Genomic DNA, 27,562 nt, shown 5'->3' with positions numbered 1-27,562 from the left:
ACTGGAAGCATGGGGTAGGTGGGTGGGTGGAAACAATAGTATGATGTGCCCTGATTTTTAGGGAAATGGATTCCGTGATTTGCAACAGGTGCTGTTCAGTAAAACCAGACGGAAAGTCTTAGGCTAGGAGACACTACTTAGTTAAGTATTGGTGGCCCTCCACTTTTGTGGGTTTAACTTTTGTGGATTTGATTATTTACGGATTTGATTCATATGGTATCCCTAAGAATTCTAAATCCTTTAATGTGGAAGTTGATCATAAAGTTAATCCCACGGGGGGGGGGGGGGGGGAGCGAGAGGGAGCAGGTGGAATTACCTTTTTTGCTTGGGGTTCCATCTTTAAAGAAGATGGAGAATTTACTCACCCTACCCCATCACACAGGCCCACCTCCTTCCTTTCTAGCAACCAGGTAAAGTGTCCTCCTAATGAAGAAAGCAACGGGGCGAATCTGTTGCCCCACACACATCTCCATCTTGTGACGCTTTCCCAATCACATGGGGAAAGGGTCACGCTCACAGGGAAGCCTTTGCCCACAACCTCCCATGTTGTGGGGAAAGTGTCTGGTGATTTTTTTTTACCCCAAATGGAGGTGGAGCCACAGGCAAAGTCATCTGATGACTCCTGTGGGGCTCCATCCTGAAGCTGGCTCTAAGCATCCTTGAATGCTTATTTTGAGGTTGTTAGTAACTGTTACATATTCCTGATCACTACGTAATCACAATTTTGACAGTACTGCCTCCCTCCCTAATTTACTTTACTGAGCATTAGCTGCATGAGGAGAAGGCAGTTCATTCTACTGCTTATTGGAAAATGGGTTAATGACATTTCCATTAGGTTGGATGGGAGTTGGCCTTACAAAGGTTGCTCGTTTTGTCTACTTAATGAAATAGTTAATACAATATTTTATGTAATTCCAAACAAGTCCCCCCACCTACACTTAATTCAATTAAATAACTTGGCAGTTTTACTTTACTCTAAGGGCAAGAAATGTGTGCTCCTCATAGTGTTATCCAACTGTAATTCTCATCATATATTTGCTATGATGACTAAATATAATGGAAGTTTAGGTCCTAATAAAGGCATTGTGTGGCTCTCCAGATGTTTTTGGATTGCAGCTCCTGACACTAGTGAGGAGGAATTCTGGGAAATGCAATTCAAATAGAGCTGGAAAGCTTTTCAGTTCCCTCCCTGTTCTACAAGATGTGAAAGACCACAAATTTTCCATCTCTGCTTTACAGTTTTAACTGGATAAATCTGTATACTCTTGGCCATTTCATTCTCTTTTCTATGGGGAAAGGTGGTGGCGGGGTGAACTCTTGGAAAATCTCTGTATCATTTTGTGGTAGGTCCAAGTTTATTTAAAGTATGTTCTATGCAGAGGGAAAACAAGCTGACCAAAATACAAACAGGAAACAGATTTTCATGTTTTCATAAACCTTTGGGTGCTATTCATAAAACCTTTGGACTCATTCTACTTTGGTTTACCTCATCTTGAAGACTGTTTTGCTCTTTTTATAGCCCACATTGCATAGTTTTCTAAAATATCAATAAATTCTCAGTTATTTTACAACAAATTTAATGCACTAATTTCCAGTAGCTTGTACAGCATACTAGCTTGTAATATGCATTCCTCCAAAAGTGCCAAATCTTCAAAGAACTGTGAAGGCTGTCTGAGTGTTCTTTCTTTGTGTCTTTATTTCTTATGGGTTTTTGATTGGGGTGGACAGCTTTAAGGTTTAAGCTCCAGGTCAAAATTCAAAACTTAGTTATATCTCAGAGGAAATCTATGCACACATGGATTTTACCAATATCCATAGAAATACTGACATATGTACAGAAAGCCTATTGCTTCCTAATTTCACAAGCAACATCTGCTAGTCTTCCAAGACAGGAAATATACACAAGAGCCAAGTGAGAAGTTCCTTCCTATTATTGGTAGCCATCAGTCATAAGCATAGTATGATGATAACATTGGTTTATATTGGTTCTCTGGTTGTTATGCCTACCACAGAACTAGGGATGACTGATTACTTCATGTCAGTGGGGTGGAGACTCCATTCCAGGTAGCATTCTTAACTTTAAAGTACTGTCCAATGTGCTGAAATGCTTAGGGGATGATTATAATGATAATAACTTTCTGTTTATACCCTGCCTCCATCTCCCTAAAGCGACCTGGGGCGGCTTACATGAGCCAAGCCCAAACACATACAGTTAAAAACATAGCATATAAATTATAAAACAACATAAAAACAAAATTACAACAATAGTAAGACAAGCATCATAAACAACGGCCAGAAATACTTCATCACATTATGGGGGGGGGGGGCTGGTGTGCAAACAAGTTAGAAAATAGGTTGGTCGTGCATAGATCATAGGGATAGAGCAGTTATAACAGGGTCATTATAGCTCAAAAATGCAGTAGTCAAATACAGGGACTTGATTTGAACCATGGTTAGGGACCACCTGTCAAGGGAATTGTCAATCAAATGCACAGGGGAACATCCATGTCTGTAGTTCCTTATGACATGTGGAAAGGGAGGATGCTAGCCTGATCTCCATGGGGAGAGAGTTCCAGAGCCGAGGAGCCACCACAGAGAAGGCCCTCTCTCCCATCCCCACAAACCGCGCCTGAGACAAGGGTGGGAGCAAGAGAAGAGCCTCCCAGAAGATCTTAAGGGACTGGGTGGACTCATAGGGGAAGATACGGTCATGAAGATAGGCAGGTCCTGAACCGTTTAAAGCTTTATAGGTGATAACCTGCACCTTGAATTGGAACCGGAAACTTATTGGGAGCCAGTGGAGCTGTTTAAACAGGGGGCTTGACTGCTCCCTGTAACTTGCTCCATTTAGCAATCTGGCCACCGATTATTGCACCTTGAAGCTGAAGTCCAAAACTAGTGGGCCAAAAGTTGGTAACCCTACTGTCTTGTCCACCCTTGCTATGAAGAAAGTAAGTAGCACCAGGCTCACCCATGTTTTAATTGATTATTCATCTGAATAGCAGCCATGGGGATTCCTGATTATGGGAAGATCGTAATTTCAACTTTTGCAGAAGAGACTGGATGATCTGTATCTCAGCACATGCTCCATTTAGTGAATGTTTATTATTTCCAATTATTTAGAAATGTTGAATACAGTCTTCTAGAATATAAAAAAAAACTGGAATAAACATTCCTTCATATTAAAAGTCAACATGAAGAACAGCAGAAATTTCAGGCCAACTTTCTTTCTAATTACTAGCTGTTCTTGTGAAAGAATCTTCTTTTTAAAGTGTGATACTTTTAGGTTTGTGAATCTGATTCCTATGAAACCATATGTTTCAGGACAGTTTATATCAAAGGTTAATGCGGCAAGTTTGAATAATGCTTTAAATACAACGGAGGTATAGAAATTTAACAGATTTATCTTGGTAAATGCTGCCTCTAGCATAGGAAACTGAAAAGAGAATTGCCATATGTGGTCAATAAAATACATGGCGTGGTTCTTTTCAAATTAAAGGGTTGTGAGATGATTGGCTGAAATGCTCCTCAGACATGGCTAGAAAGGGAATCGAGACACAACCTAGCTAATTGAATTATATGGCAACTTAGAATCACAATAGTGGCACCTCAACTCCTACCATGTTCCAAATGGCACAATGCAAACATCTAACACCTTCTCTTAATAATCTTCCAGCAACCCTCCCCCTGAGCTTTGTCTTCTTGCCTAGAGATGTGTAGAAGTCAAGCAATTCCTTGAAACATCATCCAGCAGCTTGAGATCAGGCTGTGATTTTGTTCTTCTTATAGCTCAGCTTTTAGGAGTACTGACTCAAACCCAGATGGGTTAGATCAAACTTAGGCTGAATGCCCAGCTTCTTTTCTATAGCGTCTGTTCTCTCCCACTCCCTTTATCAAACTTACATTGCTTGTCTGTGCTTGCCTAAATCACTCAGTTGCTGTCATGTATATTAAATTCCTTTTTGAAGCTATGTACAGTCTGCAAAGTAACCACTTTTATCATGTATTCAAATAAATGGGAAAATATAATTTATGAATAAGACTTTAAGCCTTTTTCTAGTAGTTACTCATTTATTTCTTTGCCACGTATCTGTTTTTATTTCATTGTTTTTGGTGGATGCTCAGCCCAAGTTTGTATCCATTTGTTACAAGTATGCGCGTGCATTAGTTTTGTGGGGTAGCTAGAAAGTTATAGCACATGCAAACAGAGGCAAAACATGCATAGTACAAGACTTTTACAGCCCTCTGTGTTCAAGTACATCCTCATTAATCTCATCCCAAGTCATTAAAATGTGGAGGTCTGCATCAGAACACCACAAACTTTTTCTTTGGAGGAAACTGTTCCCTCAGTAGTTTGAGAAGCATGGAGTTTGAGTAGCAAGAAGTGATGGAGTGATAACACACTGCCCCAAGGGCTCTACTTTTCCTTGGTGGTTGGATTATGTGGTCCAATGCTGGTGGTAAAACTGCTGCTTGGAGGATCTCCCATAACAGCTTTTGCTGAGGAACCACAAACCACCTCATCATGTTGACTTCTGCTGCTGACTAGGATGCATCCAGATGGAGCCTGCCGGAGCCCTTCACACGATGCAGGGATATTTCCGGCGTGGCTGTGTTCTGGAAGCATCCTAGGATGGAGCCCTGAGAACACGGCTGGCTACCCCGTGTTCTCATAGCTTACAATAGGGCCAACGCAAGGGGAAGCTGGACACAGCAGAGGGTAACTATGAGGAGTGCTATGAGGAGTGCTATGGCTAATAATGCAAGTGGAATCAAGCCAAAGGGAAGTTGAGGTTTTGACCTGCTAAGCAATGAAAGGCAAATACAAAACTGCACAACATAAATAATAGGAGAAACATGAATTAGGGGAAGTTAGACAGTGATCATGTACACAGGAATTGGGCATTTTCAGACAGTCCCAAAATATTTAATCCAGGAAATGGACATCTAAGAAGAAAATTGTGTGTTATTAATAGTAAGGAGAAATCTAGCAAAAGCAGACAAGGGATATAATATAAAATCTGACAGAATAATTTCCATAAAACTTCAGAGAGAACGCAGCAATGTAATCACAATAAAAGTTTATGTTTCAACTATAAGGAAGAAGAAGAAGATTCTTCAGTGGAGTTCAATTTGAAATTGATCTTGCGCTAAAATTGGACAAGTTGGTACAGAATATTGGAACATAAAAAATAGAAAAACAGAATAACTTGGTATGGGATGAAGAAATAAAGCAGGAATGTGACTCATTAAATTCTGAGGAGTCAATTATTTGTTTAGAGCAAAAGATCTCTTCCACAAGATTGGAGAACTTCTCACCAGCCATGAAGCTGGCCATCACCTGTCACATTTGCTGATGTACAAATGGTGAGCCCACATGATCAGCCAAAAAGATCTACCTCTTTTCTGATTGTCCAGGCATCCCATTCTGAAATCAGGAGAAGTTACTGTGAGGGCCAGGCTTTGTAGTTGATGGGGAGCAGCAGCATTATGGGAACGAGCCATCCCATTCTCTTGCACTGATCAGCTAGCAAAAGGGTGATGGAAGTGGTTTGATTGAAAATGGACTTGATCCAGCTGTATAGATTGTTGCTAAATCCCAGGATATTCCAAAGTTTCCAGCAAACTCCAGAGTACCCCAGACTTTGCATTTAAAAGGGGAAAGTCAGGTTAAAGGGAGGGGAATCACCCCATGATACTATTCACTATAAGTTACTTAGTATCATTGAGACAGACAACAGTGAGTTTAGGGTGGATCTGGGATTTTTGATCAGTGTAAACAAGCCCTTTGTGTACATTTGCACACATGATTATCTATATCATTAAAACATAAGGTGTTTCATCATCTCAATTTAAGGGGAATTCTGGCAGTTGTAACTGTATTGTTCTCTGTAGAAGAAATTCATAAATCTGTAATGGCTCAAAAGATTTATGTCAATGTTACTGATAATCTTTGTATATCACTTCCCAAAGTTTACTGCACATCTGTTGTTAAACAAGAACTAGCTAGCTAGCATGCTTTCTTGCCTGGATGTATGGGAGCAATAGCCTTGGTTCTTCCATGTTGTCCATTAGGCTCATGTCCATGCCCGCCACTGCCCTTTGAATTCTGCTTTCATTAGATATATTTATTTAGAATTTATAATATTTATATTCCACCCTTCTCACCCTGCAGGGGACTCAGGGCAGATTACAATACACATATACACGGCAAACATTCAATGCCATTAGACACACAACATCTATAGACATACACAGAGGCAATTTAACATTCCAGCTTTCTGGCTTCATGAGGGTATGCTCAATTCCCAGCCATAGGGGGAGCTGCTGCTTCACTGTCCAGTTGTGACACTGAGTCCTTTGATGGAGTACTTCCTCATTTATCTGCACACTGCTGGAAGGTTTTATGGTTGTAAATTAGTTAAAATAGCCTTCCCGCATTTTAATTTCCTAAATTTTCTACTTGACATATGCAACTGTCTGCATAGGTCAATGGCAAGCTAGATTATTAATGGTCAGGAGCTAACTCTGACCCAGGCTAGCTTCAAACTCATGACCTCTCAGGCAGTAGTGATTTAGTGCAGCTGGCTATTAACTAGCTGTGCCACAGCAATTCAAATTTTATGTAAATTTAGGTCTTTGAACAGATATGCTTAAGTCTTTTCCTCAAATGAGAGCATGAAAGTAACATATTACAAGTAATGATTTTACTTGTGGCTTGTTGCTTTTGGCATTGGGCTAATGAGGCTATTAAAATAATCATTTTGCAAATTATGTACCAACTGGTAAATGTATTTCACCATGTGTAATGAGCAGTGTTTACTTCTTGCTTTTTATTGTTGCCTTTTGGAAACAGAAAGGAAAGGGTTCTTTTTCTTTCTTTTTTTTGCAGAATAAGAGATTTTCTTAATTTTTGAATTTAAACTTCCCCCCTCCCCTGAATAACATGTGGTACATTAATCAATGGGGAAAAGCTGAATAACTTGTGGTGGATAAAGGGAAAGAGAGAATAGTCATAAGTAAGGTTTACTATCAGTTTACAAAATTACATTTGCAAGGTTTGGTCCCCACCCTTTTATGAGAGGAAACCCAAAAATCTAGAATAACAGATTATGATGATTTCCCCCACATACATAGGACATAGTAGATTTGTACAATGGCTTTGCTTGCTGAACTAGAGCTTTGTAACCTCTAACACTACTCTTTTGTTCTTTCCCTTCTGTGGCATCAGTAGTCCCTTTTTAATTTATTGTGTCTTTGGGGTGTGTCTTTGGGAGACAGCGAAGCACTGTGGTGTATTTAATGTCATTTTACAAACTAATGGATTGCATCGTGTGACTCATTTGGTAACTTGCATCCTTTGTCTCGTCCAAAAGATGTGTTCTATCTATTAATTGGAATGTCTGTGTGTGCTGGAATGTAAATTCATAATGTGTGAGAAGCTTGGTTGACATCTCAGTGCCTCTATTTCTTACTTCCCTTTCAGTGGCCCCTCCGTCAAGATTAAGATATACTGTTGTGGATCATGACAGTATTCAGATTTCATGGAAAGCCCCTAAAGGGTCGATTGATGGATATAAACTCCTTGTCACCCCAAATGCAGGTAAGCAAAGCAGATGTGGCAGATGAATGCTCAGAGTGAACTGCAAGGTTCTTTGGAGTTGATAAGGAATTTCCGATGAGTAGGGGGGAATAATGAAAGCCAATGTGGTGTTGTGATTTGACTATTGAGTCTGGTAACGAGGGTGGTTACCTTGAGCAAACCCTACTTTCTCAGCCTCAGAGGAAGTCAAGAGTCAAGAGCAAACCAAACCTGAAGAAATCCTGCCAGGAAACCCCATTGATAAACATTTGTTTTTGTTAATTCGTTCATTCACTTCCAACTCCTCGTGACCTCAAGGACCGGCCCATGCCAGAACTCTCTGTCAGCCATGGCCACCCTCAGCTCCTTCAAGGTCACTCCAGTTACTTCAAGGATAACATACATACATCTTGCCCTTGGTCGGCCCTGCTTCCTTTTTCCTTTTATTTTCCCCAGCATCGTTATCGTCTCCAACCTTTCCTGTCTTCTCATTATGTGATCAAAGTACTTCATCTTTGCCTCTAACAACATTCCCTCCAGTGAGCAGTCGGGCTTTATTTCCTGGAGTATGGACTGGTTGGATCTTCTTGCGGTCCAAGGCACTCAGAATTTTCCTCCAGCATCACAGTTCAAAAGTGTCTTACTTCCTTTGCTCAGCCTTCCTTCTGGTCCAGTTCTCGCATCCAACAGTTCAAAAGTGTCTTACTTCCTTCACTCAGCCTTCCTTATGGGCCAACCCTTGCATCCATAGGTTACTACGGGGAATACAATTGCTTTGCCTATGTGTTTCTTCATTTCCAGTGCACTGTCTCTACTCTTAATTATTTTATCGAGATTGGTCATTGCTCTCTTCCCAAGAAGTAAATGTCTTCTGATTTCCTGGCTGTAGTCTGAGTCTGCAGTAATCTTTGTGCCTAGAAATACAAAGTCTGTCACTGCCTCCACATTTTCTCCCTCTATTTGCCAGTTATCAATCAGTGGTTGCTGTCATCTTGGTTTTTTAAATAAATGTTGAACTGCAACCCAGATTTTTCACTTTCTTCTTTCAGCTTGGTTAGAAGGCTCCTCGGCTCTTCCTCACTTTCAGCTATCAAAGTGGTATCATCTGCATATCTTAGGTTGTTAATGTTTCTTCCAGTAATTTTAACTCTAGTCTTGGATTCATCAAGCCCTGCACATCACATGATGTGTTCTGCATACAAGTTGAATAGGTTGGATAAGAGTATACACCCTTGCTATACTCCTTACCCAATCTTGAACCAGTCAGTTGTTCCGTGGTCGCCATAAATCAGAAAAGACTTGAAGGCACACCACAACAAAAATGTGAGAATAACACTATTAAAAATCCTCTTCTAACAATTAAATTTATTACTATGAGCACTTCTCATTTGTGTGTTTCACTTTACAGATTTCAGCATATGTTCTCTCTAGACATCTAGGTCCTCCAGCATGACTCTATGCCCAGTTTCCACAAAAGAATTTATACTTAAGCATACATAGCACAGTCCTTCTGTAGAATACAACTGTAGAATACAACTGTAGAATGCAAATAGAAAGATTATGTTTGAATGCAAAACAAAAATATTCCATGTTGTGCGATAACATTTGTTTTTGACATACTAACCTTTCTTCAGGCAATAGTTTCTAGCTTCCTTCTGCTCTTGCATTTTATCATGATTCTACTGTAGTTCCTTTCTGACAGCTATACCAAAGCTGACAGGAATCCCAAATTGTTTAGATACCTGAAGGGCAATTGCCTGTGGATGGAAGTAATATATGAGAGGTAATTCTTCAATAAGAAGACATGTGTACACATGATTTAATAATGGTTCATTTTAGCTTTTGCCAAATTACACATAGACACTCAAATCCTGTTCAAGCAAGAGTTAAAGGAGATTTTAACTGCTTCAGGATTTAACTTTCTGGGGGGAAGGAGGCAAAGGCAAAGGGTGTCTATTTGCTGGGAGTGTTTGCTGGATAGTCTATTGTTATTATTTGATATAACTCCATGTCAAATGTTTTATTGTATGGTTTCATTTTGGATTTATGTGGCTGTTAAAAATATAAGATTGCAAAGATATACAAACTATTTGTAAAAACTGCAAACTTATGTTGCTTCTTTTTTGCAGGTGGAAAAACCAATGAGCTCACTCTTCAAAACAATGCAAACAAAGCAATTATTCAAGGTCTTATCCCCGATCAGAGCTATACAGTTCAGGTTGTTGCCTTTGCGAAAGATCAGGAAAGCAAGCCAGCTCAAGGCCAGTTCCGAAGTAAGTTGTCTCCTGTTATTGCCACAGCCGATAGAACTTTGCTTTATAAGGAGCCTGATTTGAGTTGAATATTTGTAATGTTGTTCCTGCTTATGTTTGGTGACACAGAAAATGCTTTGTGATCAAGGATGAGAAAATATACTCCATAAAAAGAAAATATAATCAAGGATAGAGATGTGGGATTAGGCCCTCAGATAACGGGCCTGACTCTGGGTTTGGCAATTCGACTGCTTTTGGTATTCTAATGAAGCAGGACAATGTTGACCTTTAGACTTGTAGCAGAATCCACTTAGGGTGCATCTACACTGTTGAATTAATGCAGTTTAACACCACTTTAGCTGTATTGTTTGAATGTCATGGAATTACTGGAGTTGTGAATCTACAAGGTCTTTAACCTTGTGAGAATGGGGAGCTTGTGATGACCAGGATCTCACACTCTGGCTGGGAGAAGCATCAGTAACACACAGGGTGAAGGATGGTCCAGTGGAACTGATGCAGTTTTAATCTAGCTAGACTGTGTGGATGCCAAAGTGGTACCATAGCAGGTTCAGCCAAGTGCATCTGGTCACCTCTGAGGCTGTTTTGGAGTGTTTTTTCCCCACCATGCTGGCCATGTATTTACCAGCCAGTTTTGCCGAGAGTCATGTTTGGTTGAAAAGGCAATGAGATCAAACTAGATATCGTCCCTAGTATATATTTACAAGATATGCTTTCTCAGTTGGTCAAAGAGGCTATGACACATGCTGCATTTTGCACTTAAAGGTGTTTTCTTTGCAATTGATATTTGGAAGGCAAAAATTGTCTACTGAAACATTTTTTCTAAGAATATCACAAGTTTCATTGCCGAGGATATACAGTGCCCTCATTGAGAGAGGCAATTTGGGGGAATCCGTGTCTTGTCTTCAATTCCAAGCTTGAACTAGAGATAGGGCTGGTAGCAACACCAGATACTTTTCGCTAGTAGTGACACTTGTATGCCAGTTATTATTTGTGAAATGTTGGAGGGTATGCCATTACTGCTTCATTCAGCCAAGTCCCAACGTATATTTCTGTGTCCATGGGTAAGCATGTTTTATGATGTTTTCTAATGAAGAATCTTTGCCAAACTCCTTTGCAGCCTTTCCTGAGTGTAACTGTCTGTATTTATTATAACACCCTGATTAAGCAATCTTCAAAACCACATGCTACTTTAAAGTTAAAGAGCAAACCGTTGATGGTCGCTTCGGGCTCTGAATTATTAGCTGCGGTTGTTTGTAGAGTTGCTTAATCCTACAGGAAAAACAAGGTTGACAGCATGATTTAAATCTAAGGATTACAGTATATTTTAAATATAGCTTCTTTGACTTTGCTGTGTTTTTATTGGCTGCAGTGAGACTTAGATCTCCGTAACAGCATAATGGCTTGTTCAAATGAAATCAGGCATAATTGGGTTGCAAAATCCTTCTTTTCTTTCTTAAAATATGAATATGCTTTAGGCTATTGGTATTTAGCTGTATCTTTAGGTGTCACGATCATAGAATAATAGAATCATAGAATAATAGAGTTGGAAGAGACCACATGGGCCATCTAGTCCTTGCCATACAATTAAAGTAATCTGGTTTAAAATCATGTTGATTTGAGTCATAATTATAAGTCAAACCCACAGATGTGGAAAGCCAGCTGTACTGTATTTAGTTTTTCACAATTTAGAAATGAAAGAGATTGGCTTCACAATGATAAACAGTTTAGGATACAAGAGATGGAAGAAAAATCTGAACTGCTTCACTGTGTTTAGTCTTATGAAGAACAAATAAGGAGACCATCAAAATAAATCTCTAGATATCTAAAGAATCATTTTTCTTCCTTATGACTTGGACAAATGACAAATATTTTGCAGGGCTTTCATTGGCACTGTATAGTTATCTGGTCTAGTTAGGGTCGCTAGTTCAGGATTGTCTCAGGCCCTGAGGTTTCCAGGCTAAATACTGAAATGTAGACACAGTCACTGGTGATGCCATTAATCCTTACTGGTCATTTAGTATCAATCACCATTGCTGACAGCTTTGGTTTGGTGCCACTTGCCCATGACTCTTCACTTACTCCTGCCAATCTGATATTTGCAGTGTCCTGTCCACAGTCATGCAGATTTCACTGATAAAAACTGATGTGGCCAAGCAATATCTCAGTGTGGCAAGTCTTATTAACACACAAACAGTAGTTTGCCTTAGCCTTCATAGTTTACCTAAGACAGTGTTTCTCAAGTTGTGCTCCTCCAAGTGTTTTTGACTTCAGCTCTCAGAAATCCCAGCCAGTTTACCAGCTACTGGGAATAGTGGAAGCTAAAGTCCAAAACATCTGGAGGAGCACATTTTGAGAAACACTGGCCTAAGAGAATGGTCATCTCTTCTTCCTTGTCCAGCTTGCATTAACTGAAATAAACTAAAGACAAAGAGGAAATATAGGAGGAGGAGAGAGGAATATGTTAAACACAGCTGAAAAAATGAGATGACACGGGATTAATTTGGACTGTCTTTCTCAAATCAGGACAGTTGGAACATATGCTGCATACTTTATTATGATAGCTTAGATTGGCTTTTATTTGAAGCAAATGTTTGTTTTAGGAATTTTTTAAATAAAACATTATTTCCCATCTACACATGCAGTGGAATGGTCTTCTGATGTTGTCATTTAATAGTCTTGTAAAAAAATATAACATGAAGTTGACCAAAATCTTGGGAGGAAATATGCTACAAGTTTAAATAAAATGGAGTCAGAAGATTTATTACTAGTTCAGACATCACTGTACTTGCAATATTAATCTTGCTTATCGTTCTGGTTAAAGTTATTTCATAATGACAGTTTCTTTAGGTTGGAAGATGAGTTTTTGTATGCATAATTTGTAGACTTCAATTAGATCAGCATAAATCTGGGTGGGTCGGGGAAAGTTTGCACACAGAAACCAGCCCAGAGGCTCAAGGCAGTTCCAGACAGCAGAAAAATCCAGGATTTCTGAGGAGGCAGCAATCATAGTGGGTTAGACTCGCGCTTTTCAAGAAGGCATGGATCTAATCCACTATCAAATTACTTCGGCAGAAAGCAGGGCTTTCCTGCTTTGTGCCGAATGCATTCGGTTTTGCATGGAGTGTCATCTGGAAGCCCCACGCAAATATCCAGCACGGCACGCATTTTGTGCCCTGTCTGGATGCGCCCTCAGAAGTAGATCCCATTCTAGTGGGTTTGTTCCTAAGTGAATTTGTATAAAGTTTCTGCTTCTGTGTCTGATTTAACGGGAAGATATTCCTAAACTGAAAGACATCATATATCCTTTGAAATAAATATGATTGTGAAATTTTGAAAAATCTTTAATACTAAATTTTTTGTTCCCCTCTTTTGTCTTCTTGATCACTATGCCCAACTGTTTTTAGATAGTTTCTAATTTGAATTGTATTCTATGGATGTTGTATCTTTTCTTATTTCTGTATAAACAAGTATTGGAGACAATAGAAAAGTGCATTGTAATATGCCTGAAATACAGAAGAAATAGTTTCATGAAGCAGTATATAGAAATGTTACTTAAAGAAGCTCAGTTTCTCTGTTTCATATTTCTAATAGACACTACTAACTGAAATTGCAGGCCATAAGTGATTCAAATTCTATACATGAATCTAGAAATCAGTGATGTATCATCAGATAATGTGGCATATTCCAAGCAAGACTGCAACTGTATTGTTGCAGTCTTGCCTAAAGCAGTTTCATCCAGATGTTTAGTCAGTTTGTTTGGAATACTTCCCAGAGTCCCTGGTTTCTTTTCCTGATGATGATATTTAGATGTGGAGGTCTTATTGTCTTAACAATAACCTTTCTCCTCTTACTTTTGCAGTTAAAGATATTGAGAAAAAGAAGGAAACATCAGGCAAACCCAAGGTCAAAGATGTAGGTAAATGGAAGCCTACTGCCCCAACAGAGGATCCAGAAAGCACTCAATTTCCAAAACTAGAAGGTCAGAATGTGTGGGGTGCAGGGAGGTAGGGATGAAAAACAATATATCAGAATCCTCTAATAGAGACAACATTGAAGTATTTTTGGAGTTTGGGTAAGGATACTATCCTGGCAAACAATAATCATAGTAAATGTTGTTTTAACATATTTCTATTACTATACTTAACAATGTGACACATCAATAGCTAAAGTATTTTGCTTCACCTTCTATGATCTGTGTACATTTTAGATGAATGAACAAGGCAATAATGTTCATAACTTTAGGGTCCAGATTCTCAGGAATGCTTGTGCCTCTTCCCACCCCACACCTTCTGCCATTGTTTTCACAGAAGTGCATAACTGGGGCAATTGTGTTTTCGGCTGTGTGGGGTGTTGATGGGAGGGAACATGACAAGGTCTCTTTGTGTGCTGTGCTACTGAAATTGCTAGTGAAGCCACTATAACGTTGTATTGAAAGGTAAGGAAAACAGAAAATTAATGCCAGATATGAAATTCAGCATATCTCTATACATTTTTTCCCCTCAGGAATCTGATAGAACCCAGGCAAAATTAGATGGACAAGGCTACTGCCAAAATTATGGTTAGGGGGTCAAACATGAATTTTATTTTAGAAACTGCAGTCAGTGCAGCAGAGAAAGGGCCATAGCTATTATTCCAGAGTTTTCCTTTCCTTTTTGTTTCTAAACAAAGCAAAATAATTGTGAAGATGAATTTCCCCTTTCTCTGAACCTGAGTGGGCAATAATATCATAGCTGGGACCCTATGTTACGCTGCTTGTGCAATGCGGGTCTGAATTAGGGGAACACGTGTGCCAGTGAGTGCACCAAGTGAGAGATGCAGCTGTGGTGGAGTTGTCGCAATGGAAGGAAGGATAAAAAGGAGGGGGGGAAAGATGACTAATGGAAGGAAGGATGAAAAGGAGGGGGAGGAATACTGTTACATCACCTCACCCTTATCCTGTCCCTTCTGAGTTAAATTACTTCACTGCTATCCTTTCTCAGTGGTGTCTCTCACTTGCTCTGCTGTCTCGCGCACGTTTCCTTTATTAATCTGACATGCATTGCGCAACTAGCGTAGGGTCCCAGCTATCATACGTTTGCCCCTAAGTGAATGCTAATCCCATCAAAGGTCGAATCACCATGTGGTACACAGTAAGGAGCAAACAATACGTGTATGGTTCTTGTGGGTTTTTTCGGGCTATATGGCCATGTTCTAGAGGCATTTTCTCCTGACGTTTCGCCTGCATCTATGGCAAGCATCCTCAGAGGTAGTGAGGTCTATTGGAATTAGGAAAATGGGTTTATATATCTGTGGAATGACTGCGGTGGGGCAAAAAGCTCTTCTCTGCTGGAGCTAGGTGTGAATGTTTCAGCTGACCACCTTCATTAGCATTTGAAGGCCTGGCTGAGCCTGGAGCAAATTTTTGTTGAGAAGTGTTAAGATGTGCATGGTTGTTTCCTCTCTGCTGTTTTGCTGTTGTAATTTTAGAGTTTTTTAATACTGGTAGCCAGATTTTGTTCATTTTCATGGTCTCCTCCTTTCTGTTGAAATTGTCCACATGCTTGTGGATTTCAGCGGCTTCTCTGTGTAGTCTGACATGGTGGTTGTTGGAGTGGTCCAGCATACGTGTATAGCCCAAGATGCTTAGATCTTCACAAAACAAGAATTCTCTCTCCTCCCCCCCCCCCAATTAAATTTTGCTTCAGTCCCCAATTTCTAGAACTGCCATAACTCACAAAAGTTAGCAATACAGTTTAGGCATTCAAGGGAAAGAGACAGGCGAAGGAACTACCTGGAATGGTAGAAATATGTGCAATGAAGGTAATTTTCATTTGGAATTCAGATTTTTTTTTTTATGGGGCAACTCTTTCTTTTTTTCCACTGATACTCCCTCTTCAGACCCACATTGCATCTTGCTTGGGTCCATGTGTCAATTGCCTCCTCCCTCTGCTCATTTCATTAACAAAGGAGGTTGTATTTTAAGTGCTCATATAATAACTCCAATAGTGTGTTCCCAAATGCATCGTGATAAGGATTTATTTATTTATCATGTCAGAAGCAAATTGAGTGTACAATTATAATGTATTTTAAAACACAAAGTTCAGAACTTGACATTATGCTAAATGTCCTTTGATCAGAAGCTGGCCACTTGGAGTACCTCTGGTGTCGCTGTGAGGAAGTCCTCCATTGTACATGTGGAACGGCTCAGTTTGCATTGTAATAGGTGGTCTGGATTTGTTCTTCTCCTCACTTGTATGTCGTAGACTTCACTTTGTAGCCTCATTTCTTAAGGTTGGTTCTGCATCTTATGGTCCCTGAGCACAATCTGTTCAGCACATTCCAGGTTACCCAGTCTTCTGTCTCTCATCTGGTATCAGCCACTGATTGAGGTTCCGGGTTTTAGCCTGCCACTTTTGGACTCTCGCTTGCTCAGGTGTTCATGTAGATCTTAGGAAGCTATTTCTTGATTTAAGGTGTTGGCTTGCTGGCTGATATCCAAATACATGATGGGCCAGAGATGTCAATCTGGGGATCACAATCAGATACAGTGAATACCTCTGCCCTTGCACTTTGCTACTCTGCTGTTGACATGATCAGGATTAGAAAAGGATAGTAGATTGCCCATTCAGCTGCAGCCAGCAAGTGTATGCATTTGAGAAGCGATATGCTCAATTGTCTCATACTTTCCTGTATTCAAGCAAGTGTTTATTGTGAGTTTATTGTGAGAATTGTGCCATTTTCAGAGTGGTTGATACACTTGTGTGTCAGAAGAAGAATCTGCTTACTATGTGTTTAGGTGAACACTATTATTTTGAATGAAATGCCATTCTAAAGCAGTTAAATTCTTGTTAGCAGTAATTTACAGTATGAAGACCAAACAGTCTCATAAAAATCTATCACAATTTTCAGCTTTAAGATTTTGGAATCTCAATTTTCCCAGGTTTACATCGTAAGTGAAAGGGGTAAAGTTTCCTTCTGTATTTAGATTTTCAGAAATCTTTGCTTTTTTTCATACATTGCCAGTAAAGTTATCTGAAGTAATTTGTCATTGTCATATCATTTGAGTCATCTCCCCCCCCCCCCCCCCAAGCCTTGTCTGCAGCTTGAGATGTTTCCCAAATTCACATGCTTAAATCGTGGGAAAGGGACTGTCAACATGAGAATTGCCTTTTGTTTTTAAGGATTCAAAGGCAAGCAAATTTCCACTAGAGAGAGATATGGACACCCACAGTTCATTTTGGTAGAAAATCTGCCCCCCTCCCAAGGAATAAAAAAGCTTTCTCCCCACCATGAAAAAGATCCATCACTCCGAGTTCCTCAGTTTGGAGTAAAAAGAAAAAAAATACACTTATCCCTTAAGCCAAATATCTAATTTAAGTTCCCAACTTGCTATGGAAGGTTGGAGTCAGCTTACGGTCCTGTGTTTTAAAGTGCATGATAATACTTGCCTCACAAGAATGTTGTCAGGTTTAATTAATCTGTTGTTAGCAAGTCATGAAGTGCCAATGACTATTGACGCTGTCAGATGGAGGGTGTGAATGGAGACAAAGTGTAGCCTCTCTTTATAGGAAAGTGACAGAACCACCACAACTGAAATGCCCTATTTTATACCTTTCCATCTTTTTAGACAGGCTCATCTCTTTTAGGTAGATAAACCTATTACAGCTTTTCCTCAGAATAGGAGCCATGTGATAAACTATGACATTATCCCACCTGAAATGCCTGCCATAGTTTTGACACACCTGCCTGCCCTCTAGGTATTTGAACTGCAGGGAAGGAGAGAAGGTCAGTCGTATAGCTAGGCATTTTTTTTTACAGTTGGTACGAATTCACAGTGCCCTGGCCCTATGAAATTAGAAATCCTGTATAATAGATTATATGAGAATCTATACAATAAGCAGAAAGCAGTTGAAAACACACTATTGAATAAATTATGCCAGGATTGTCCTCAAAGGAAGCACATGCAAGAGAACGACATGTGGTTCTGCTCCAGAAGAATCCATGTATTTGTGCAAATTGCTTAAAGCTGTGCAAATGGCATAAATTTTGCAAAATATGCAATGATGTTGCATCACTTTCTCTTTAATGGGTATTCTGAGTACTGCGACATCCTTGAGAATTTAAATTAAGAAAGGGAATATTAATGTTCTTCACATTCCTACAGTTCAGTTTGCTTTGGATCAATAATGTACGTACAAAACTCTTGCTAGAGGCTACTCTCTGATTAGTGGCAGCTGGACATAGTTATTTGCCCCTGAGCAGTTGTAGTCAATGCTGGTTAACCAGCAAGATGTGCTTCATTGTTTAGACAGGGATGAGGAAAGTGCATCCACAGTGTATAGTCCTTGGGAACCCCAAACTTCCCCAAAAGCACTCAGCCAGGCCAATTTTGGGGTATATATAGAAATAAATGTATATCATGTATGAAAAATCACATCTCATAAATGGTGTCCAATACCATAATATCATAAACAGTGTTTATAGAATCTCTTTGTGGATTTTGGTCCACCATGAATAACCCCCAAAGCTTTCCAAGCCTCCCAAAGTGCAAGAAAGGGCAAAGATGACCTCGAAATCAGACATCATGAAATAACACCTTGTCATTTTGGGCACATTAAAACATGCTAGTATGACATGCCAGGCAGGTGCATGGAGAAAAAATGGACTCTGCACCGTTGTCCATGTCACAAAACCACAGTGAACATATGTTACAAAAGTATGACAGAGGTTTGCACAGCTGCTTTCCCTACTAGAATTAATGAGGAAGGCATGTCACTGTAACTCCTGACACCTGTTTCCTTAAGTTGTTTATGGAGTGGTGGCAGTAGAGAGTGATCTGGTTGGAGAAGGTATCACTGGGGGGGAAAGGCAAAACTTTATCCTGTGTTATTTTTCAGGTGAAAAGGTACTTCCTCCTACCTTGGATTCACTGACCAACGTCTATTTTGGTGCCTCAAATGTTAGCCTTGTTTCTGGTTGTATTTGATCTGCTGATTCCAAAAGTGGCACCCATTTCCCCTGTTGGCTCTAGTTTTTGAGATACAGAACATATGCCCTGCTCATCTGTAGAAAAGCATGATAACCATATCTAAGCAACTACAGCAGATATAGTCTATCCAATACAATTTTCTTATTCACCACCCCAATTAATTCCAGAAAAAAAGCCTAAAAATCAGACACCAAGAAAATTATTTGCTTCCATTGTTTCCATGTTGGGAGTAGAGATGACTAGTGGTCTAGATGTCAGTGCAACACTGAATTTGCTGGGGTTTTAGCCTGAATTTTAAATGATTTATCTTAAAGGAATCCTATCCCTAAATCAGAAGTTCCCAACCTTTTTTTGACCAGAGACCACTTTGATCAGGGACCACTCACCAACATTAGTACCAAAAGGGTTACGAATCAGTTTTTGGTCAACTTTAGATTTGGTTTGGAGTCCTGATTCCGAAAATTGCATTGGCTAGACCACATCAGCTCTAGTTTCTGATACAAAACATATGCCATGGTTGGGGACAGGGAAGGAGTGGCAGGCAGCGTGAAAGGAGCAAAAATTTAAAAATAAAGAGGAAGAAGGCTCGTGGACCAGATTTTCTTTCTCGTGGCCCATGGGTGGTCCATGGCCCACAGGTTAAGAACCACTTCCCTAAATAACTTCAGCAGTATGGATAGTTCCTTTAAAGTCTGTGCTAAAAAGTAAAGTAGATTCACATTTTCTGTGTTCATAAGTCCCATTCAGGAATTAGCTCAACATTTATAATTCATCAATAAATATCTTAAATCAGTTCTACTCCAAGGAAAGCATCAAATTCATCAGGATGGAGTAAAAATACTTCATTGGTCTCTTCACTTGCCCAGGTACAGATACCTTGGTTAAAACTGCACTCATTGCGTTTTCACCGTATCCATAGATTTTGCATTATTACGGCTAGTCATACAGTCTGCTCATAAAGGTCATTTCTAGACACTAGTCCAGTGGTTCTCAACCTGGGGTCCCCAGATGTTTTTGGCCTACAACTCCCAGAAATCCCAGCTAGTTTACCAGCTGTTAGGATTTCTGGGAGTTGTAGGCCAAAAACATCTGGGGACCCCAGGTTGAGAACCACTGCACTAGTCCATTCTATGTTTAGAAGAAAGAGATTAAGCCCACAAAAGCTTATGCTGCATCTTCATTCTCTCACTTGGTCTCCAAGGTGCTACAAGATCCCTCTGCATACGGTTGGCCTAAAGTAGTCATAACTTCTGCATCCATGAATTCAACAATTCACACCTTGAAAAAGTTTTATTTCTTTATTTTTAATATAAGGAATACCATTTTACAGCACCATTATATATAATGGGACTGGAGTCTTCATGGATTTTGGTGTCCATGGTGAGGTGGGGGTCCTAGAAGCAAACCCCAGCAGATATCAAGGGCCCACTGTATTTATCATTACAATAAATCTACTAATACAGTGTTCCCTCGCTACTTCAGGTTCACTTTTAGCGGACTCACTGTTTCACGGTTTTTTTTAAATATCAATATAAAATATAAAATATTTACATCCAGTGGAGGCCAGGGACTCCAGAAGTGCAGTGGCCTGAGGTGCGGTGGGTAAGGCCTAGATCAAAGTTCTAGCAAATAACAAGTATATCATGCAAGCGAATATTTGCCTAGATGTTGGTTAAAAAACTATTTAAATGTCTCAGTTTCATTTCACTACCTTTCAACATGTCTAATTCTGTAGAATATATCACCATTTTGCAGCACTTAACTGGTGTATATACCTGGGGCAAGTTGCTTATCAACCTTTCCATACTAACTTTACTGATCAAGAGGACTAACATTATTTTATTTTATATTGTCTGCCAAACTCACAATCTAAAGTTTTAGTTAAATATTCACTAACAAAACAATTTAAAAGAAAACTAAGGAGGAGAAACATTAATCAAAAACAGCAGAAGGCAGATGTGGCTTTTGTTCCAAGGAGACTTTTGCTTTTAATTATTGCCAAAAAAAAAAATCACACAATATATTTGGAACATGGCCAACAAAATAGTGAACTTGCATTGCAGCAGCAATAATGTCTTGTAGCCAAGGATGATTTATTATTAAATAAAGTTCAAAGCACAGGGTACAAATTTAATTAGGCACACTATGTAGAAGGCCTTAACAATGGATGTTAGAATACAAAGATATAGCCATGTTAATCTGGAATATCAATCTGCAAAGGAAACTTGTAGCATCTTGAGTCTAACTGAGAGAAAAAGATACTGGTAATTGACTAAGCCTACTCTCTCAGATACATGGAACAAAGTGCCTAGGAACAGATATTTTATATGCAAATGTTTGTGAATAGCCAAAGAAATGCAAAATGTGTGAGTATGGTTTTTTATTTATCGTGTCAGAAGAGAATTGAGAATACAGTTATAATGTATAGAAAAACCACAAACAAAGTTAAGAACTTGGCATTACACTAAATTTCCTTTGACCAGAAGCTGGCCACTTCAAGTACCTCTGGTGTTGCTATGAGAAGGTCCTCTGTTGTGCATATGGCAGGGCTCAGGCTGCATTGTAGTAAAGGTTTGTGGTTTGCTCTTCTCCACAGTCGCATGTCGTGGACTCCACTTCGTAGCCCCATGTCATACCCTTTAAGTGAGTATGGTGATGAGGTGAGAAGTTGAGTTTTAACATTGTCATTGGGGGGGAAAGACAAGATGGAAAATGTTGACTGAAGCCATGAAGGGTAGACTACAGAATGGTGGAGGGAGTTGTTGGAAGATGTTGTGATGTTGGTTAGTAACCACAAAGGATGTGTGATAAGCTGGCCAATAATCAATTGGTTTGATTTGATTAATTAATGATTTTTGATTAATCGACTTTATTAGATGAATCGGCTCTTCTATCCATAACTTAATTTTCAGCTCTTGCACTTTACTATTGTCCCTGCCCCTGTAGTTGCAGAACACTAATTCGACTTGGCCCTTCCAGTCCTAACTTATTATCTGGCTCTTGCATTTCTCTATCAGCCTGGTCCTTGCAGTTGTGTTGCACAAACCTTTGCCTCATCCCTTAGTTTTGAAATGTCGTTCGGCTACTGGTTGTTGTATGATGAATTATGTTTTATTATGTTTTTATGATGTTGTGTATGCATTTTTATTGTGTATATTTTAACTCTGTTTGATTGGGCTTGGTCCACATTCAAGCCACCCTAAGTCCCTTCGGAGAGATGGTGGTGGGATACAAAAATAAAGTTGTTGTTGTTGTTGTTGTTGTTGTTGTTAGCGTTATAATACGTGTAGTGCACCAGGAAGCCATTGTCTCTGTTCAAACTACTGTTGATGGACTGGAATTTGTGGCTGCATTCCAATCCTTCTTTTCTCTTTTCAGTCTTTTTTGTTCTGCTGTCTGAGTTGGAGTGCCTAGGAAGTATTTGAGTGGTCTCAATTGGCAGCTGATACCTAAGTGAGATGATACAATTTGTAGTTGATAGGTCTGAGGTTATGGCCAAATTTCACTTCATAGTAGTAGCTGAAATTGTAAAGTCCAAAACTCCTAATGAATCTTCTGCAACCTAATGTTCTCTTAGTAACATTGGCTGACCACAAAGTTGCATGAGTTCTACCAATACACTTTTTGTTTCATTTTTACAAAATTAGTTTGGATGCTTTTCACCTGTCTTTGAAATAATCACTGCCTATAACTTTTACATAAAGAATGGATTGAAGTGGGAAGGGCGGTTAAGTAGAGCAGGGCAAAGAGAATGACCCTATTTTAGGTTGAGTTATTCTTTGTTGGAAACTTAGTTAATGATACCGAGAGCATGCTGTACTTAGTACAAAATAACAAAATAGTTGTAGAAATGAAATTGATGACTGCTAACAAAATTCTTAGTAAGGTTAGTATGACCATTTCATAAAAAATACCATGACATATTTCATCTGTACATCCCATGTATGCACATAAAGAAATCACCTCTTTGTGAAAATTGCAAACTTAATGACTGCTCCCTTTTTATGTGATCATATCTTGGAACATTTCAGTTATAGTTTTGTCTCAAGATTAATTTAAAACATGCAGACACAGATACATACTTTATGCATATAGTGTGTATAGAGTAGTCTGGTGGCTGGTGGTTGTCAATGGAGTATTTAATTGAATTTTCTCTGAATTTCAGTCTGAAATTTAAAGATGCTGAACCAATTTTTGAGACAGGATTCAACTCCTTGGATACCTTGCTTTAAAATCTGGACTAAAACCCAGACCAGTTTCATACCCAACAGACCTGCACATCATCAGCAACCACTGTATACATAAATGCTGCAGTAGTGAAAGGAGCAATATGATATACTCTTCCAACCTTCCAACCACAGATAGTCATCATTGCTATCTGTGGATATGGCCAAAGATTGACAGTATGTGGTGATAGCAGACAATCTTTATTATCTAAAATGCATTTTTGCTTGAGTGCATTACCTTTTTCATGTGGATTTTATTGCATGCTCTCCACTGTTATTGTTCTTGCATTGAGCATTTTATTGGCACAATAACTGCATGAGTGTTTTGATTTTTAAACCTCTCACTGTTGTCATTCCATTTTAGGAACGTTCAACACATGGTGATAAGTTCAAGTGTTAGGAGAAAAACAAACATTGTAGGTTTAGAGGCTGTACAGAAGCAGCAGATGTTCTATGAGCTGAAGCTTTGAACGCATTGATTGCACGTGTGAAGAATTATACATGCTCCAGACTTCTGTGGAAGCAGAGTAAAATGGAGAACCAAGCCACTAACCACTTCAATATAATTTCTATGAAATTGAATAATGATTTGCTTTATTATGATAGTAGTATTGAAATAAAGGATTGTGAGAAATGCAATTGCAGTCAGTTCTCTTGTTGATGGATTTCATATAACCAAATCAATGTTACATAATTAATTGCATTGTTTATTTGCTATAATCTTTAGTACATGCAAAATAAAAAGCTTGCTCAGAAGCGATTTTTTTTTTGTGACAGGATTTCAAGTGAACTTCAGAGTCAGTATGAATGGAAAATGTGCAATGGGAAGGTCTGGAATTTAAGATGTCAGTTCATAATTCAGTTGATTCAGGGTAGTTCAGTTTAAACCATTTCACTCCTAATTACATGAGTACAAGTAATTTTTTACTTGAATCAATTTCTCACTATTGTGAGAAGTGTCTACGTGGGTTTGTTTGTTTATACAAAACTTGAATCCCATCCATCTAGTGTTTATGTGCTACAATACTCCTCCAAAAATCAAAACAAAACAAAATATTACACTCTACATAGAAATTATTAGGGGCCACGATGGCGCAGCAGGTTAAACCGCTAAGCTGCAGAACTTGCTGAGTGAAAGGTTGGCAGTTCGAATTTGCAGATGGGGTCAGCTCCCTTTGTTAGCCCCAGCTTCTGCCAACCTAGCAGTTCAAAAACATGCAAATGTGAATAGTTCAATAGGTACCGCTTGGCAGGAAGGTAATGGCACTCCATGCAGTCATGCTGGCCACATGACCTTGGTGGTGTCTACGAACAATGCCAGCTCCTTGACTTAGAAATGGAGATGTGGACCACCCTCCAGAGTTGGACACGACTAGACTTAATATCAAAGGGAAAGCTTTACCTTTACTATATTGAAACAAGGGGAAGGGAATTCAGTGTGTACCATTAGGTTACTAACAAAAGCTCTTTTCAGATCCCTCTTCCATCAAAGGTGCATCATGATCAAGGTGTTTGCCCTCCCAATGAATACCATGGTTTGAATTGTAGTCTCAGGAGGACCTGTAGAGTCAGGGAGACCCAACTGGATTAATGTTTTATGCAAAAATTATTCTTTTGTCATAATTAAATCACATTAGTAATGGCAATTGATGGTTCCCATATAATGGTCCAATAAATGGGTCTCAATAAATGTGTCCCTAAATGTCAGGAGAAAATGCCTCTAGAACATGGCCATATAGCCCAAAAAAACCCACAAGAACTTAACGTGTCCCTATGTTTTACTCTAAACTTGAGAGAGTTATCCAGGGTGGTAGAGCCTATTCTGAGATAATTGGGTGCCTTGTATAGCTCAGGCTAAATAAAGCCTGGACCAAATTCATCATCCCAATGACATGGAAGGAGCAACCACAAGTTCCTAACGGACATCCCTTTGTACTTAGGATTGTGTGACAGTGTAAGTGGTTGCTCATTGTTTTTCAGTGATTTTGCTTAGCTAGTTCGCAATGAATGGAATTTGCTCAAGTCTCATTTTCATGCTTGTGGTATTTATTAACTCTACCTTTCCGCTTCAACATAGCATGCCTCCACTGGATTGTGAAAATTAGGTCATTTTTCTTGTCCTTCTACCAGAAGAATTTTATGTTGTATCCTAACCACAACTGTGCATGTACAAGCAGGTCTTCTGTTATTACCTATGTTGTACTATATAGCTTTCTGTGCTGACATTATGTGCTTGCATTGTTGATAACCAATTACTGTTGCTTAAAGAATTTAGATAATTTGTGATAAAAGATTTGCAGCGATTGCCTCCCATTCTCAACGCCCTTCTGCACATCAGATTGCTTTCAGTGTTGTTTTTTTAAATAATCTTATTTTAATATTGTAGTCTCAATGTTGCATTTTGCAGGTTTTATTAAGTGCCAAAATAATGGTTATTTGTGTTCATATTTCCTTACTCTTGTGCTTTTCATTACTCATATTTGTTTGTTATGTCATATGATAACAGCTGTGCACATACTGAAGAGTTTATTCATGTTTTACTTGTGTTTTTAATAGGTGATTACTTGCTTCTTTCAAATCAGTTCCTGTTTTATATTAGACATCTTTGCCTTCATTACTTGGGATCCATGATATGAACTAATGTTTCAAAATTTTAAGTTAAATGGGTATCCTTTTTTACTTTCTGATACAGTCAAAAAAATTATAGGCACTCCTATCAAATATCCAATATTCAGACTGCATTATGACTCTTTATACACTCCCAGTAAGTTCTAGAAACCCCAGGAGATATTTTCATCTTTTCTTCTTTGGAATTTTTTTTATCATATTTTCAAATGTAAAATACTTCCAAAAACAAAATTAAAACAAACGTGTGTTGCAAAATGTTCACCGCATGAAATCTGTCACTTGCTCTTGTTATTGACAGAGAATCAATTTAAATGCACAACTCCAGCAATTGCAGATATAGTGATCCTGGTTGATGGTTCCTGGAGCATTGGCAGATTCAACTTCAGGCTTGTCCGGCTTTTCCTGGAGAATCTGGTCGCAGCCTTCAACGTGGGTTCAGAGAAAACAAGGATAGGTAAGCTTTCAAAATGGACGGTAACACTCAACCCATTATGTCTTCTTTTTCTTATTACTTGTACAGAAGACAGCAAACGTAAGAGTCTGAAGTATAAACAATTGTCAATGTCTCACTTTCTTATTTAGAGGGCATTGGTCTCATTCTCGCCCCTTGTAGTTACTAGTTCTCTTGATGTGCAGATTCTGTAGCCTAATGCTGACATTCACTAATTGAAAATTAAAACTAAAAGGTAACATAATAACCTTGTTTAAGCATTTGAAAAAATGTCATAGATAGCGGGGAGCCTGCTACATAGACATGGAGCAATGAATTCAAAATACAAGGAAAGAGACTTCACCTAAATTTTTTGAAGAACTGTCTGACAATAAGTGCTGTTTGGGAGTGGAACATGCTGCCTTGGAGTCTGATGAAGTCTCCTTCTCTAGAGGTCTTTGAATGAAGGATGGATGGCCATCTGCTGAGAGTGCTTCTAGTGTATATTCATGCATGGCAGAGGTTGGATTTCATGGCCCTTATAGTTCCTTTCTGACTCTATGTTTCTTTGTAAACTTACGTGACATGCTCCTTTTTTCCCTAGGCCTTGCACAATACAGTGGTGACCCACGAATAGAATGGCATTTGAATGCCTATAGTACAAAAGATGCTGTATTGGATGCTGTGCGAAATTTACCCTATAAGGGTGGAAACACCTTAACAGGTATGGTACCCTGCCTCAAGCTGCAAAGAGAGGCAAGTGGAAGAGACAAAGGACAGAGCCTTCTCAGTGGTGGCCCCCCGGCTCTGGAACTCCTCCCCCAGGAATATTAGATTGACCCCCTCCCTCTTGACTTTCCGAAAAAAGTAAAGACCTGGCTCTTTGAGCAAGCTTTGAAGAATGCAGTGGAATAGATAACACGAAACTATTAATGATGGACATAGAATGGCCAGACAATATTACTGGATAATGTTTTTAACAAGATGACACTGATGATTATATGCTTTAATGGTTTTTATATATGTTTTATATGGTAATATTGATTGTTTTTAATGGCACTTTTATGAATGCCTGACATTGAATTATGCCAATCTTTAACCCGCCTTGAGCCGCCGTATGACTGAGAAAGGCGGCTATAAATATCATAAGTAAATACATACATAAATAAAAATTATTAATTATTACAGTATATTTTGCGAATGACTCAAATACGTCTAAATGTGCTTACCTTCCTAAGAAAACACAATTGCCATATACCATGTACAAAGGGTGAGAATGGAAAATCTAATCCTCTTAAGGCATTATAGCAGTAGAACTGTTTTATGTTGCTAGCTGTCCTTTTACATACTTGTGTAAGAAGTTATGTAGTACCTCCTTAGCGAGCAGCCCCACACACACCCCACCCCATCTGCTTGCATGCCTATTGGGGCAACTCTGTTCCCTCATAAGGCAGA

The 27,562-nt window shown here is 39.0% G+C and overlaps 1 protein-coding gene across 3 annotated transcripts in view; it reads left to right on the top strand.

The window, feature by feature from the left end:
- COL14A1 (collagen type XIV alpha 1 chain) overlaps positions 1 to 27,562 on the top strand; it is a 143,943-nt gene that overhangs the window by 14,707 nt on the left and 101,674 nt on the right. For 2 of the 3 annotated variants that reach the window (XM_060775829.2, XM_060775830.2), the window contains exons 3-7: positions 7,487 to 7,603; positions 9,712 to 9,855; positions 13,715 to 13,834; positions 25,976 to 26,131; positions 26,712 to 26,831. In XM_060775829.2, the coding sequence (XP_060631812.2) occupies positions 7,487 to 7,603; positions 9,712 to 9,855; positions 13,715 to 13,834; positions 25,976 to 26,131; positions 26,712 to 26,831 (657 nt within the window). The remainder of the gene's footprint in view (positions 1 to 7,486; positions 7,604 to 9,711; positions 9,856 to 13,714; positions 13,835 to 25,975; positions 26,132 to 26,711; positions 26,832 to 27,562) is intronic. The other variant, XM_060775831.2, reaches the window with a different exon arrangement.

Source organism: Anolis sagrei, chromosome 4 (assembly GCF_037176765.1).
Source record: "Anolis sagrei isolate rAnoSag1 chromosome 4, rAnoSag1.mat, whole genome shotgun sequence".
In the NCBI taxonomy this organism is placed as follows: Eukaryota; Metazoa; Chordata; class Lepidosauria; order Squamata; family Dactyloidae; genus Anolis; species Anolis sagrei.
Note: the sequence above shows the minus strand (reverse complement) of the source record. Positions and strands in the feature narration are given on the sequence as shown.